Source organism: Nannobrachium achirus (genome assembly GCF_963921795.1).
Source record: "Nannobrachium achirus genome assembly, chromosome: 2".
Lineage (NCBI taxonomy): Eukaryota > Metazoa > Chordata > Actinopteri > Myctophiformes > Myctophidae > Nannobrachium > Nannobrachium achirus.
In genome coordinates, this window is record NC_137811.1 from 76,590,843 (window position 1) to 76,603,719 (window position 12,877).

Below are 12,877 nucleotides of genomic sequence, written 5' to 3' on the forward strand. Positions count from 1 at the left end.
GAAAGGCTGTTCTTCTCTGACCTCAGCTCTGCGCTCCAACCCTTCCCATTTGAGAGAGTTGAACTTGACCTACAATCATCCAGGAGAATCAGGCGAAGCGATGCTCTCTGCTGTTGTGAAGGATCCACACTATAGACTGGACACTCTGAGGTATAAGAGACTTGGTCTGTGTGTGAATGTTCAGGGTGCGTAGGTGTTGTGACGTGTCATTACTCCGACGTTGCGTTGGTCTGTCTCTCCCCATTACTAACCATATCTTTAACCCTAACTTTAACGTGTAGCCGCGTAGTCAGAGTATGAGACATAAATCCTCCGGAATGTTCATAGTGTCTACTGTCTACTCAGACCACTTGTAAACACCAGACATCACATAGAAATTGGATAGGCAATTCAACTCCGGCAGCGGGAGGCTGTGTGTGCATGAGTCAAAGACGAAAGAGGAGTGCACCAGCTTGTCACTCCTCCATGTTGATCCAAGTTCTGTATCTGCAACGAACACCACAAGTAGCCTACCCAATCAGAATGCATAGAGTTTTGTCTGATATCTTTCAATTGGTCTAATAATTTAGGACTCACGTTTGGGTGGGATGGATGACTGGATAGTTATCAATACTCAACAAAACCAGGAAGTAAAAAAAAAATTGCACCTGTGCGAAGTGAGCGGTGCAAACTAATTCCTGCGCGAATCAGTGTTGATAGGCATGCATGGCAATATTATTTTTGTTGTGTATGATGTCAGTCTAGAGGTCTGCTCAGACTATATAAGTCTTTATCGTCATTTCTCATCAGTTAGTCGACTAACTCTAAAAGTGTGGTTATTTTAAAAGTGTGGTTATTTTATTGCTTATCAGTGATGTTCATCTAATACAATTTTGAAATTCAAATTCGGCCTACAGGGTGAACCAATCAGGTGCCTCCGTGTCTATGACATCGTTTTTTATGACATATTTTCTCCGGCTTAAACGCGTTCTAAATCAGGGTGAACCAATCGGGTGCCTCTGTGACTATGACATCATGGACAAAGCAACAGAATCGAAGTGTTTCATTGGTCTAGCTAACTCATGTCATCATCATTAGTGACATCATCTTTTTTTTTTCAGAAACTGTTTATTTGTATTTTAAACTTGTATTAGTTGCCTATCATTTATAACCAGTGACATTATCCACAGTCTGTCTAAAAGTGTAGTTATTTTCTCTGCTTATGTGTGATATTCATTTAATACAATTTTGAAATTCAAATTCATTGGTCTGTTCAGTTTGGTCAATTCATAATCAAGTAAGTATTTGATTGGGCACCATGTTTGCATAATATTATGTTGAATTTACTGAGCAAACTGATCTACTAGGTTTAGAGAAGGAACCATTTTCTCAATCATACTTTGATGTTGTTCTGTATTGTTTGATGTTTAATGGTGTAAAATAAGTATCAACCATTGTTTATATTATCATAGAGAATATTCAGACCTCACTTTGTTTCTCCTCCAACTCCAGTGTGGACCATGGTGGAGAGAGCAGGCTGACACCAGGAGTGAAGAAATGTAAGTGTCAGTTCTGCTTTTGATTTCATTAAATCAAAGCATAACATCCAGCAATTTAGATGACCAGTTATTATCCTCATCAGCATGTGATATTCACTTATTCACATCCTACTCTGAATGAAGATGATAATAACAATGATATACACCAGTGAATATGTATGCTATAAGGTCTTGCTGCTTGGTCATTATGGCTTATCTGGACACGACTGGCTGATAATTCAGCCTGATTTTGCGTCGTCTATTTCTCGCCTGAAATGTTTCTAAAAACATTCTTGAGAGCAACGTTTAGTTGTTAATGACGCTGTGTGTTTGTTTACATGGCTGACATGTTGGATACAGCACAAGATTCACGCAGTGCAGCCTCAATGCAGCAGGTGTTCTGAGCCGTTGATTAGGCAGCGGTGAATTATAGAGTGGAGCGGTCATTATACACTTATAATTCACCGCTGATTTCAGTGCTCGACCAATCAGAATTAAGCATTCAACCAAGCCGGGTTTGCCTGGTTAATAAACCAGACCCGAACACAACAACACCCCCTGGCGGTAGTGGTGTTGTAGTACGGTCTGGCACCGATCCATTGAGATTCTATTTCCTCAACCAGCTTCAAGGGTTGGCCAATCAGGGTTGCATGCTTGGGGCACGTGGTTTCTGTAGGCTTGGGGCAAGTGGTTTGGGGCAAACCCCAGAAATGAAAACTCTTCCTGAAATCCCAGACTCTCTTCCCAAAACGAAGTGTGTGATAGAGGCTGGCAACGTCAGGCAAAAACCGGGTAATAAAAATGCATACTGTATGTCTACATTCAATTAACACAGTGAATATAAATGCATACTGTATGTCTACATTTAACCAGTAAGACTCCCTAATCGGGAGATAAGCGACCGTCAGGTCGCAGCGTGATTTTAGGCCAAAATGTGTAGAAGTGTGGAAAAATATGTATGTAAAAATCGGCCTGATGGTGGCGCTATATGGGACAGATGCATGTTGATGAGATGAGTGTAGCCATACTGTGTACCGATTTGCGTGATTTTAGGTCAAAATCTGTAGGAGCAGTGTCCAAAAATGTGTTTGAAAAAATCTGCCTGATGGTGGCACTATATGGGACAGATCCATTTTGATAACATGAGTGCAGAGATGCTGTGTAGCGATTTGCGTGATTTTAGGGCAAAATCTGTAGGAGTAGTGTCCAAAAATGTGTTTTAAAAAATCGTCCTGAAGGTGGCGCTAAATGGGACAGATCCATGTTGATGACATCAGTGTAGAGCAAGTGTGTACCGATTTGCGTGATTTTAGGGCAACATTTTTAGGAGCAGTGTCCAAAAATGTGTTTTAAAAAATCGGCCTGAAGGTGGCGCTAAATGGGACATATCCATGTTGATGAGATGAGTGTAGACATACTGTGTACCGATTTGCGTGATTTTAGGGCAAAAATTGTAGGAGCAGTGTCCAAAAATTTGTTTTTCAAGAACTGGCCTCATGGTGGCGCTAGAAGAGGGCCATGTGAGAATTGATGGGTTGTGGTTTGGCAGGCAAGGAGTATGTGTGCAAAATTTGGCATGGATCGGGGCAACGGTTGCGGAGATATGAGCAGGGCAAAAGTGTGACGTGTGACGTGTGACGGAGGGACAGACGGACAGACAGCCGGTGGAGGTTTTGGTAGTAAGTGCGACCTGACGGTCGCAATTAACACAGTGAATATAAATGCATACTGTATGTCTACATTCAATTAACACAGTGAATATAAATGCATACTGTATGTCTACATTCAATTAACACAGTGAATATAAATGCATACTGTATGTCTACATTCAATTAACACAGTGAATATAAATGCATACTGTATGTCTACATTCAATTAACACAGTGAATATAAATGCATACTGTATGTCTACATTCAATTAACACAGTGAATATAAATGCATACTGTATGTCTACATTCAATTAACACAGTGAATATAAATGCATACTGTATGTCTACATTCAATTAACACAGCGACCCAACATCATAGTAGGCCTATGCTTGTTAGGATCAAATCTAGTCTACAATAGTTAGAATATAAATCAATAGATATGCTTGTGAAGTCAGTAATTCTAACTTAATAAATGAACACATCTAGATAATGTTCAGTGTAATGGACATGTTTGGTGTTAACTACAGTATAAGTAAGTTAAACAGATCAGGAAGATGCAGGACTGTAATGTCAGGGATCAAACGTCATACTTTATTGTAGATCTCATCACAGCGGATCACAGCAGAGTTTAGTTTTGATTCGTTTTTAAAGTGTTTTTTTGTTTTTTTTTGTTTTTTGTTTTAGGAGGTTAGTTTAGTTTGATATTTTTGTAGTTGAAAAAAGGAAAGAAAAATAAATGTTTGAATAATTCATAATTACGGGGTATTTGTCATGGTAAGATTAAACAAGTTCAGAAGAACGGCTAAAATAGTAGATCTACAAGCTATCTTGACGCAATGTGAGTTTGTAGATGGCTATATTCTCTATTTATTACGACTTTTTACAAATACTAAAACCGCGGATATTAGCCTTAGTTAGTTTCATAAACACACAATACCATTTCAGTTATTGCGACCGTAGGTCGCTATTTAGTATGAAAACCTGCAGATCATGTCTGTCCGTCCCTCAGACACATGTCACGCTGAGGCGTGATCTGATGTATAGGGCTGGGTTCGGTAACCGCCGTACCGCCGTATCGCGGTATACCGCGGCCTACCGCGGTGTCAGGGTCCTTACCGCGGTCAAAAAAGACAAAAAATAGGCTATTTTTATTGAGAACGAGCGAGTTTTAAAACGGGGGAGAAGCGAGGACCGCATGCGCTTCATGCCGCTCTGCTCTGGGCCGCGCACCACATTGGAACAATTGGAAACTTGGCCCGTCATAGTCTCCGACAGAGAGTGAGACACAGTAGACACTGGAGCAGTGCAGTAGCCTCGGTCAGCAGCGTTAAACTTTCTCCATAATCCACACGACACAACTCACACAAGTATGTTTATACATACCTCGTGGCCGTTTCTTTTTTATTCATACGGGCGGAGCGCGACGCGAGGACTAAAACCGAAAATGAAACCAGCGCTAGTGAGTACTTTTACAGTATAGCGCGTGTGCCCGTCGTTGTTCGACTACAACCTTTTCTGTCAAGTCTGGTAACTAAAACCTGTTTACTATGTTTATATCACCACTCAATCAATGCGATTTGATACGTGAGTTTGCATAATCACAGACCGTCACCGTACACAATCACTATACCCGTCTCATCTGGTTTGTTCACAAACAGCGTGCAGTGAAGCCCCAGTAGCCTACCAGTGGCGTCAGTTCAGAAAAAGCTAAGGTATGGCAACATGACAGACACCAGTCCTGTTGCCATACCTTAGCAACAGGCACGATGAAAGTACATTTTATTATTTCCCCCTGTAGCCTAGGTATGGCAGGTGCCATAGCTTGCCATACCCAATTGACGCCTCTGTAGCCTACGTTACTATAGTAACCCGACACTGCAAAGATCTACAAGCTCAGAACGCGTTGCGAACGCGACGCGTTGTGAGCTTGTAGATCTGCTACTTTCAAAAGCCAGACCCACTGTGCTGTACGGGGAACTCGAGCAGTCGGGCTTATAGGACCGTGGAGAGACGAATTTTGGGCAGATGATAGGAATATTTTGTCTTATCGCCGAACCTTAATTAATAGATACGGGGGTGCGGTAATTACCGCAATACCGGCGGTAAATGGGAGGACGGTAACCGCGATAACAAAATGTTGATACCGAGCCACCCCTACTGATGTATTGATGACATCAGATCCCTGATGTCATCAATACGCATCATTGTCCCTTTTATCCCCATATATCGTGTCATCAATATTAAGCCCATATCTGGGAATGCCCATATAAGAACATATTGTGTCAGTTTCAAGTTGTCTATGACGTCAGATATCTATGATGTCAGACGTCAATCATCTCCATATTTGGGAAAATATGCCCCCCCCCCCCCAAATATGGAGATCCCAAGGTATCAAACCCAGGCTTGGCTTTACTAATTAACATACATTGTATGCCCATATATGGAGATCCATGTCCCAATGTTATCAAAATTAACTCATTCTGTGCCTATCCCGAACATGTTCGGGATATGTTCAATCCAAAACAATTTTTTTTATATTAATTGACTTACTCTGAGCTGCTTGTAGAGCCGGTCCTGGCTCGTCCTACGCTAGCCAGCTAGCCATTTTACATGGTCCGACGATATATTCCATTAAAAATGGTTTAAAATACATTTTTGAGACCCCCAATGTTCACCGAATGTTCAGCGCCGCTTCCGGAACGTAGTCCAGTGTGCCTATCCCGAACATGTTCGGGATATTTAATGAAATGAATAAAATGATCCGAGGCCTTCTGAAGCCTGGGCCTAAATGTAAAATCCAGTGGTCCAAATCCTGGGGAAGCCATGCCGGCCGTGAGCCGCGAACGTAGCCGCGAATCGCCGCCGAATCCAATGAAAAACCACATCTTTGGAGGACCATATCTCTTGATTGTGTTTTTAGGGATGTGGCGCGAGGTTTATTTACGGCGAAATCGCCGAGAAATGATCTTTAAAATGACAAAATGGGAATAGCTATTCTGTTAGCATTTTAGCATCCGGGACCTTTCCATGACGTGCACGAACGTGAGCACGCGCGTCACTGCAACGTGAGCCCCGGGATGCTAATGCAGTCCCCTATGGGAGAAAGTCTGGCATTCTTTGGTGCCCTCTAGGGGCTGGCACTGGAAGCGTTAAGGACATATCATATATTTGGTAATGCCCATATGTGCATGTTTTGACATAACATTGTTGACTATCATGCAGGGGTCTCCATATATGAGTAACTGGTCCCATATACATCACTGGCCAGATGGCCATGAATTGGCTCCCCCTGTTGAAGGACTAGCCCCCCTAAGCCCCTCCTCCCCACAAACACACTTGTGATGAAAATGATTTATGGAATAAATAAATGAAATATATATGAATATGTGAAAGACAACTGACTGACTTCTGTGTAAACCATACTATAGTATATGGACAGGTTGTTCTGCACGTCACTATGCTGGAAAGCATCTTCAGCCTCATAAAAACCCTATCAGATCATCTACAGTCCACACATTTATGGAGCTGACATCTGCCAATGATCTGCTCTGTTCACTTATCAATACCCTAAGCGAGAGAATTGTGTTTGTCGTATTAGTATTAAATTCATTATTGTTTGTTGCCAAAATTCATTATCCCCCGCTCAAAAAAAAAAAAAAACAGCCACCCCAGATGCAATAAGCCAGCAGTTTCTTTATTGCTATTTACCGTAACACTTCTAGCCCCCATAAGTCACATCCAACCATGAAAGATTGCGTTGTATCTTGGGAATGGGCTTATTCTGTGTAAAATGACATATTTAGCCACTTGTACGCATGCCCCCAACCACTGAAATAAGAATCTCTAAAGCAATAGAAAGAATTAAATGAAATAATTTTAATTATATTTTTATATAATTTTATATTCTTTAATTACAATCTAAAATATGAACCCTTGTTGTAAAAAACTAAAGTTGTCCTTTAAGTAAAAGTACCAATAATACAGGTTACTATTGTTACAAGTAAAAGTATTGTATTACAGTTTCTCCAAAAAAAGCACAAACATATTGACATTTATTTAAAGTAAAAGTACTCACTAAACAGAGTGTCCCATTTCATAAGTTTTCATAAAATAGCAGATCTACAAGCTCACAATGAGTCGCATTGCGATGCGTTGTGAGCTTGTAGATCTGCTATTTTTCAAATGGCCAATGCATATGCACCTGGAGACACACACCTGCACGCACGTACATGTGCACGTACGCACGCATGCAGGCACACACATCCATACAGTAAACACATACACACACATACAGTACATACATACATAAAACACACACACATGCACGCACGCACACACACATGCACGCTAGGGGTGGGACGATATTGGCATCTCACGATACGATATCTATCACGGTATTAGGCTCACGATAACAATATTATCACGGTATTCGATATATTGCGATATTCGATATATTGCAAGAAATGTCACCAACGATATATCACAATATAACTGAAAATGAAAAACTACCATAAAAGGCCAACCTCTGGAATTATACATCTATTCCATTAATTTTACAAGATTCATTTATAAATTGACTAATAAGTAGATGAATCTTGCCTCCTCAAACAACAAACACTGCAACTTTGTAACCTGCCCACAATTTGTCTGTCCACAACAATGGGTATGCCTAACTAAAACATCCATAACTAAAAAGCATGTAGTGAAAATGTAATTGACAAGAAACATGAAATAATATTGACACATGTAAAAAATGTACATGCATAGTGCCTGGAACCTTTAAAATAGCCTCTCTAAAACAGGCTATATTGTGCCAATTACATGGAGGAAAATGATTTCTTAATAGTGACAGTGCTTTGCAAGTATAACCAATTTGTTTCATGTTCTTATTGCTTTGATAATAATACAATGAAATTAAATTAAATTAAATCCATATCAGTGGTGAGGATGTATGAATAAATACAAAAACATGAGGGAGATCGAGGCAAAGGGGGAACATGGTTGTGTTTCTGTGTGTGTGTGTGTGTGTGTGTGTGTGTGTGTGTGTGTGTGTGTGTGTGTGTGTGTGTGTGTGTGTGTGTGTGTGTGTGTGTGTGTGTGTGTGTGTGTGTGTGTGCGTGCGTGCGTGCGTGCGTGTGTGTGAGTGACTTCCATTCATATTAACGTGGGTGTGTGTGTAATTGTGTGTGTTTGTATATTGTAATGGTGGCTGCATGTGTACAGTAGCCTATGTGTGTGTCCACTAAACACAGACAGAGCTGTATGTGTTGCTCAAATTAACTTCACCTTGTTGTAAACTGAAGACAGCTCTCCATTCCTCCTCTCTCCCTCTCTCTCTGACCGTCAAACTCAGAGTGAGAGAACCACAGCGTAACGTTCTTCTCTCTTCCTCACTGTTCATAATCCGGCCGACCGGCCGGTCCTTTATCTCCCTAGCGCCCCCACTACAAACAGTGCTGGCGGCTGACGGTATTGCACCATAGTACTTCACCATACAGTAGGTTAAATGGGAAATCCCTGGTGTTATGAAAACTCGATATTTGCCGGCAACATATCGATAATTATCGCGGGAGATAATACCGCGGTATATCGAAATATCGATATTTTGTCCCAGGCCTAATGCACGCACACACATACATACAGTAAACACATACACACACATACAGTACATACATACATAAAACACACGCACGCACGCACGCACGCACGCACACACACACACACACACACACACACACACACACACACACACACACACACACACACACACACACACACACACACACACATTGTTGTTGTTGTTGTTGTTGTTATAATTATTATTGTGTGATTATAAACTGGTGTTGTGTTATGTGTTGTTCTTCTCATCAGATGTGTGTGAACTCACACTGGATCCAAACACAGCATACAGCTACCTCTCTCTGACTGACAACAACAAGAAGGTGACAGAGGGAGAGCATCAGAAGTATCCTCCTCATCCAGATAGATTTATGTCCTGCAACCAGGTGATGTGTAGAGAGAGTCTGACTGGACGCTGTTACTGGGAGGCAGAGTGGGAGGGAGATGTTTCTATAGCAGTAACATATAGAAGCATCAACAGACAGGGTGGTGACAGTTGGTTTGGAGACAATAACCTGTCATGGAGTCTGAACTGTGATGGTTATAATAACAGGTACAATGTGTGGCACAATAAGAAGCCCACTGTCCTCCCTGTGGGTCCCTCCTCTCTCTCCGGTAGACTATCAGTGTATGTAGACTATGATGCTGGCACTGTGTCCTTCTACACAGTGTCCTCTGATACACTGAACCACCTGTACACCTTCAACACCTCCTTCACTGGACCTCTCTATGCTGGGTTCTGGGTGGGGAGGGGCTCCTCAGTGTCTCTGTGTGTCTGATAGAGGAGGAGGAGGAGCTTCATGATGTATATAATGTACACTAGGCCTAGTAGAGGTTGTGGTTCCTGCGTGCGTGCGTGTACGTGTGTGCGTGCGTGCGTGCGTGCGTGCGTGCGTGCGTGCGTGTACGTGCGTGCGTGCGTGCGTGTGTGTGTGTGTGTGTGTGTGTGTGTGTGTGTGTGTGTGTGTGTGTGTGTGTGTGTGTGTGTGTGTGTGTGTGTGTGTGTGTGTGCGTGTGTGCGTCAGATACAGGAGGTACAGTAGCACCTGGTGTACGTAGAGGACCACACACGCACGCACACACACACACACACACACACACACACACACACACACACACACACACACACACACACACACACACACACACACACACACACACACACACACACACACACACTAAATGTCTGTCTAGGCTGCAGGCCCTTATTTTGATTTTTTTTTTTTAACCCATTATTGTAAATCACACTCTGCAACCCCCTCAAGGACCCCTGGAGGTCCCCAGACCACACCGTGAGAACCCTGTTGTTAAAGACACTTCTGTTTGGAGTCTAACTGTCTAACTGTTTTATTATCTTTGTGTATTCTTAGTTTGTTTTGTCTCAAATATTTGTTCCCCTCTGCTTTTAAAATGAAAATAAAAAAAGAGAATATGCATATTAACCAGTGTTTGTCATGTTACTATCAAACATATTGACTGGTACTAAATTAATTTAGTATTCATTTATTTGATCAATAAGATGAGTTATAAATAACTACAGCATGCAGGAAAAGGGCCTGTAGTGGAAGAAATATGTAACAAAAATAGGCTAATGTGTTCACTTCTGGCAGAAAGCGTGAAAATTTGCATCTTGGGGTATTTTTGTGCGCCGAATTCAAAAATTGACGGTCCCGTACTTTTCCCATGGGATCTGGTGGCTCTAATTCACTTACCATACTAGGGAAAAAAGACCCCCCAACAAATCTTCTTTAAATAGCATGTGAGGGGTCTATCTAGGGGGTTTTCATGATTCTGAATCCATTGCAAGCATTTGTTTTGCACAAAAACATTCCTTGGGCAAGAAATGGACCCTACACAACTGTGAAAAGTGATGACTCATCACTAAACCATAGTTTTGTAGGGGTCCATTTCTTGCCCAAGGAATGTTTTTGTGCAAAACAAATGCTTGCAATGGATTCAGAATCATGAAAACCCCCTAGATAGACCCCTCACATGCTACTTAAAGGAGATTTTTGGAGGGTCTTTTTTTCCTAACCCTAACCCTATGGTAAGTGAATTAGAGAAAAGTGAATTTGAGAAAAGTGCTTGGGACCGTCAATTTTTGAATTCAGCGCACAAAAATACCCCTAGGTGCAAATTTTCACGCTTTCTGCCGGAAGTGAACACCTTTTTCACATATTTCTCCCACTACTGGATGGAGTCTGCACATGATGCTAGGAATGGCACGGACCCAGGGACGTGCTGGCCATTGGGAAAAGCGGGACAATTCCCGAACGGCCGGTTCATTCCAGGCCGGTCCAGGCCGGCCATTAGGAAAAAATTAAAAATAAAATGTCTGCCTTCGATCCATTTTGGGGGCTGGGCGGCCAACAAAGTAAATTGTCACTGTCGGGCAGAAACCTTGTATCTCCAAGTTTCAAATGTATACATTTTTTTCGTAAAGCAAAGCCCTGCTTCATCATATAAGGCCGTTGCACAAAAGTAGACAGTGAAAACAGCAGATCTACAAGCACACAACGCCTCGGCTGTTTTCACTAGTTTAAATCATTTTTAAAATGATAAATACAAAACAAACGGTTTTGGACATACAAGGTTTCCACCCAACAACAACGAAATATAACTCATGTACAGTAATTGGCCCACTGGCTTGTCACTTGTCATGATCTGAAATGGCAAATCTTTGAGTAGCAGCAGCGCTATAGAGAGATCTCTCTCTATAGCGCGCAATGAAGGCCTCTCCAACTCTTTTTCCCGAGCTGAATCAAGGGCTCAGCACGTCCCTGCACGGGCCAATCAGAATGGCCCTAGGTGACACATGGACCACATCAGAAAAGTGATCCTCTAAAGCCCTTTGCACACAGGACCGTTGCGTTTCTTTCCGTTTGCTGCATGATTAAAACGCATTGGATTTGGTGTGCAAGGCTGTGCGGAATCCACACTGCGGATCCCAAGAGGACTCATAAAAAGGAGTCAATGAGTTTTTACCGCATGCGACAAGACGCACAAAACAAACTGGGTTCGATCAGGAAAAAAACGCACTGCCACAGCCACCTGCCGCATGGCAAATTCGGTGTGCATGAGGTCATAGAGAATCATTGTTTTCTTTAAAAAAAGGGCTTTAGGCAGTGGTTCTCAACCTTTATGGCTGCGACCCCCACAAAATAATCATATTTGAACCAGGGACCCCCACAAAATAATCATATTTGTACCGGGGACCCCCACAAAATAGTCATATTTGAACCGGGGACCCACACAAAATAATCATATTTGAACCGTAGACCCCCACAAAATAATCACATTTGATTTTTTGGCCACTGACCCCGATGAGAAAATATGTTGTGCCATTTGTGTTGTTAATAGTATTTGAAAATAGCAGATCTATATACATCATGTACTGTGTGGTTAAACTGATTTAGACTAATCTAGCTGGGGACCCTCCTGGAACCCCTACAAGGACCCTAGGGGGGTCCCCGGACCACACATTGAGAACCACAGTCCATACAGGGCAGATTGCAAGTCTGGCAGCTTCAAGGTAACTTCATACGACAAGGTATTGATTTGGTTTAAAACATTTCAGATGATCAGGTTCACACAAAGACTGTTAATGTTTAATCATTGACCATAACACTGAAATACATATTCCCATTATCATGTTTTTCTCAGGTACCCCCTGCAGTCTCCACAAGTACATTACTTGAGTAGACTACTCAAGCTACTACTACTACTCAATGCTCAGCCCTCATGTTTTATCTGGACAATCTCCCAAAGCGTCGGTCCATTCAAGAGGTTGAAACTAAATCCTTGTGGCTTTGTTGCGTTTTACAGAATTCCACTGGAATCAGCAGTCAAATGAAATGCAAGTCAAGCCTGTAGGTTGAGTTGAGTTGAAAGGTTGGTGCAGAGCAGAGGTTCTCAATGTGGGGTCTGGGGACTCCCCACGGGTCCTTGAGGGGGTTCCAGGGAGTCCCCAGCAGAGTCAGTTAATACTGAATCACACTGTTTAATCACGAGACTACATAATATACATTGCCCATCTACAAGCTCACAGTGTGTCATGATGCAATGTGTTGGGATCTTGTAAACTCATATA

The 12,877-nt window shown here is 42.1% G+C and overlaps 1 protein-coding gene across 1 annotated transcript in view; it reads left to right on the forward strand.

Moving 5' to 3' along the window:
• Window positions 1-9,566, forward strand: part of LOC308300597 (NACHT, LRR and PYD domains-containing protein 12-like) — a gene marked incomplete at both ends in the record, with an annotated part of 24,522 nt that extends 14,956 nt beyond the window's left edge. The window contains 3 exons of the mRNA XM_080744468.1: window positions 1-150; window positions 1,492-1,538; window positions 9,040-9,566. The exon at window positions 1-150 is cut by the window's left edge and continues 24 nt beyond it. Of these exons, the coding sequence (XP_080600594.1) occupies window positions 1-150; window positions 1,492-1,538; window positions 9,040-9,566 (724 nt within the window). The remainder of the gene's footprint in view (window positions 151-1,491; window positions 1,539-9,039) is intronic.
• Between the last annotated feature and the right edge of the window lie 3,311 nt (window positions 9,567-12,877).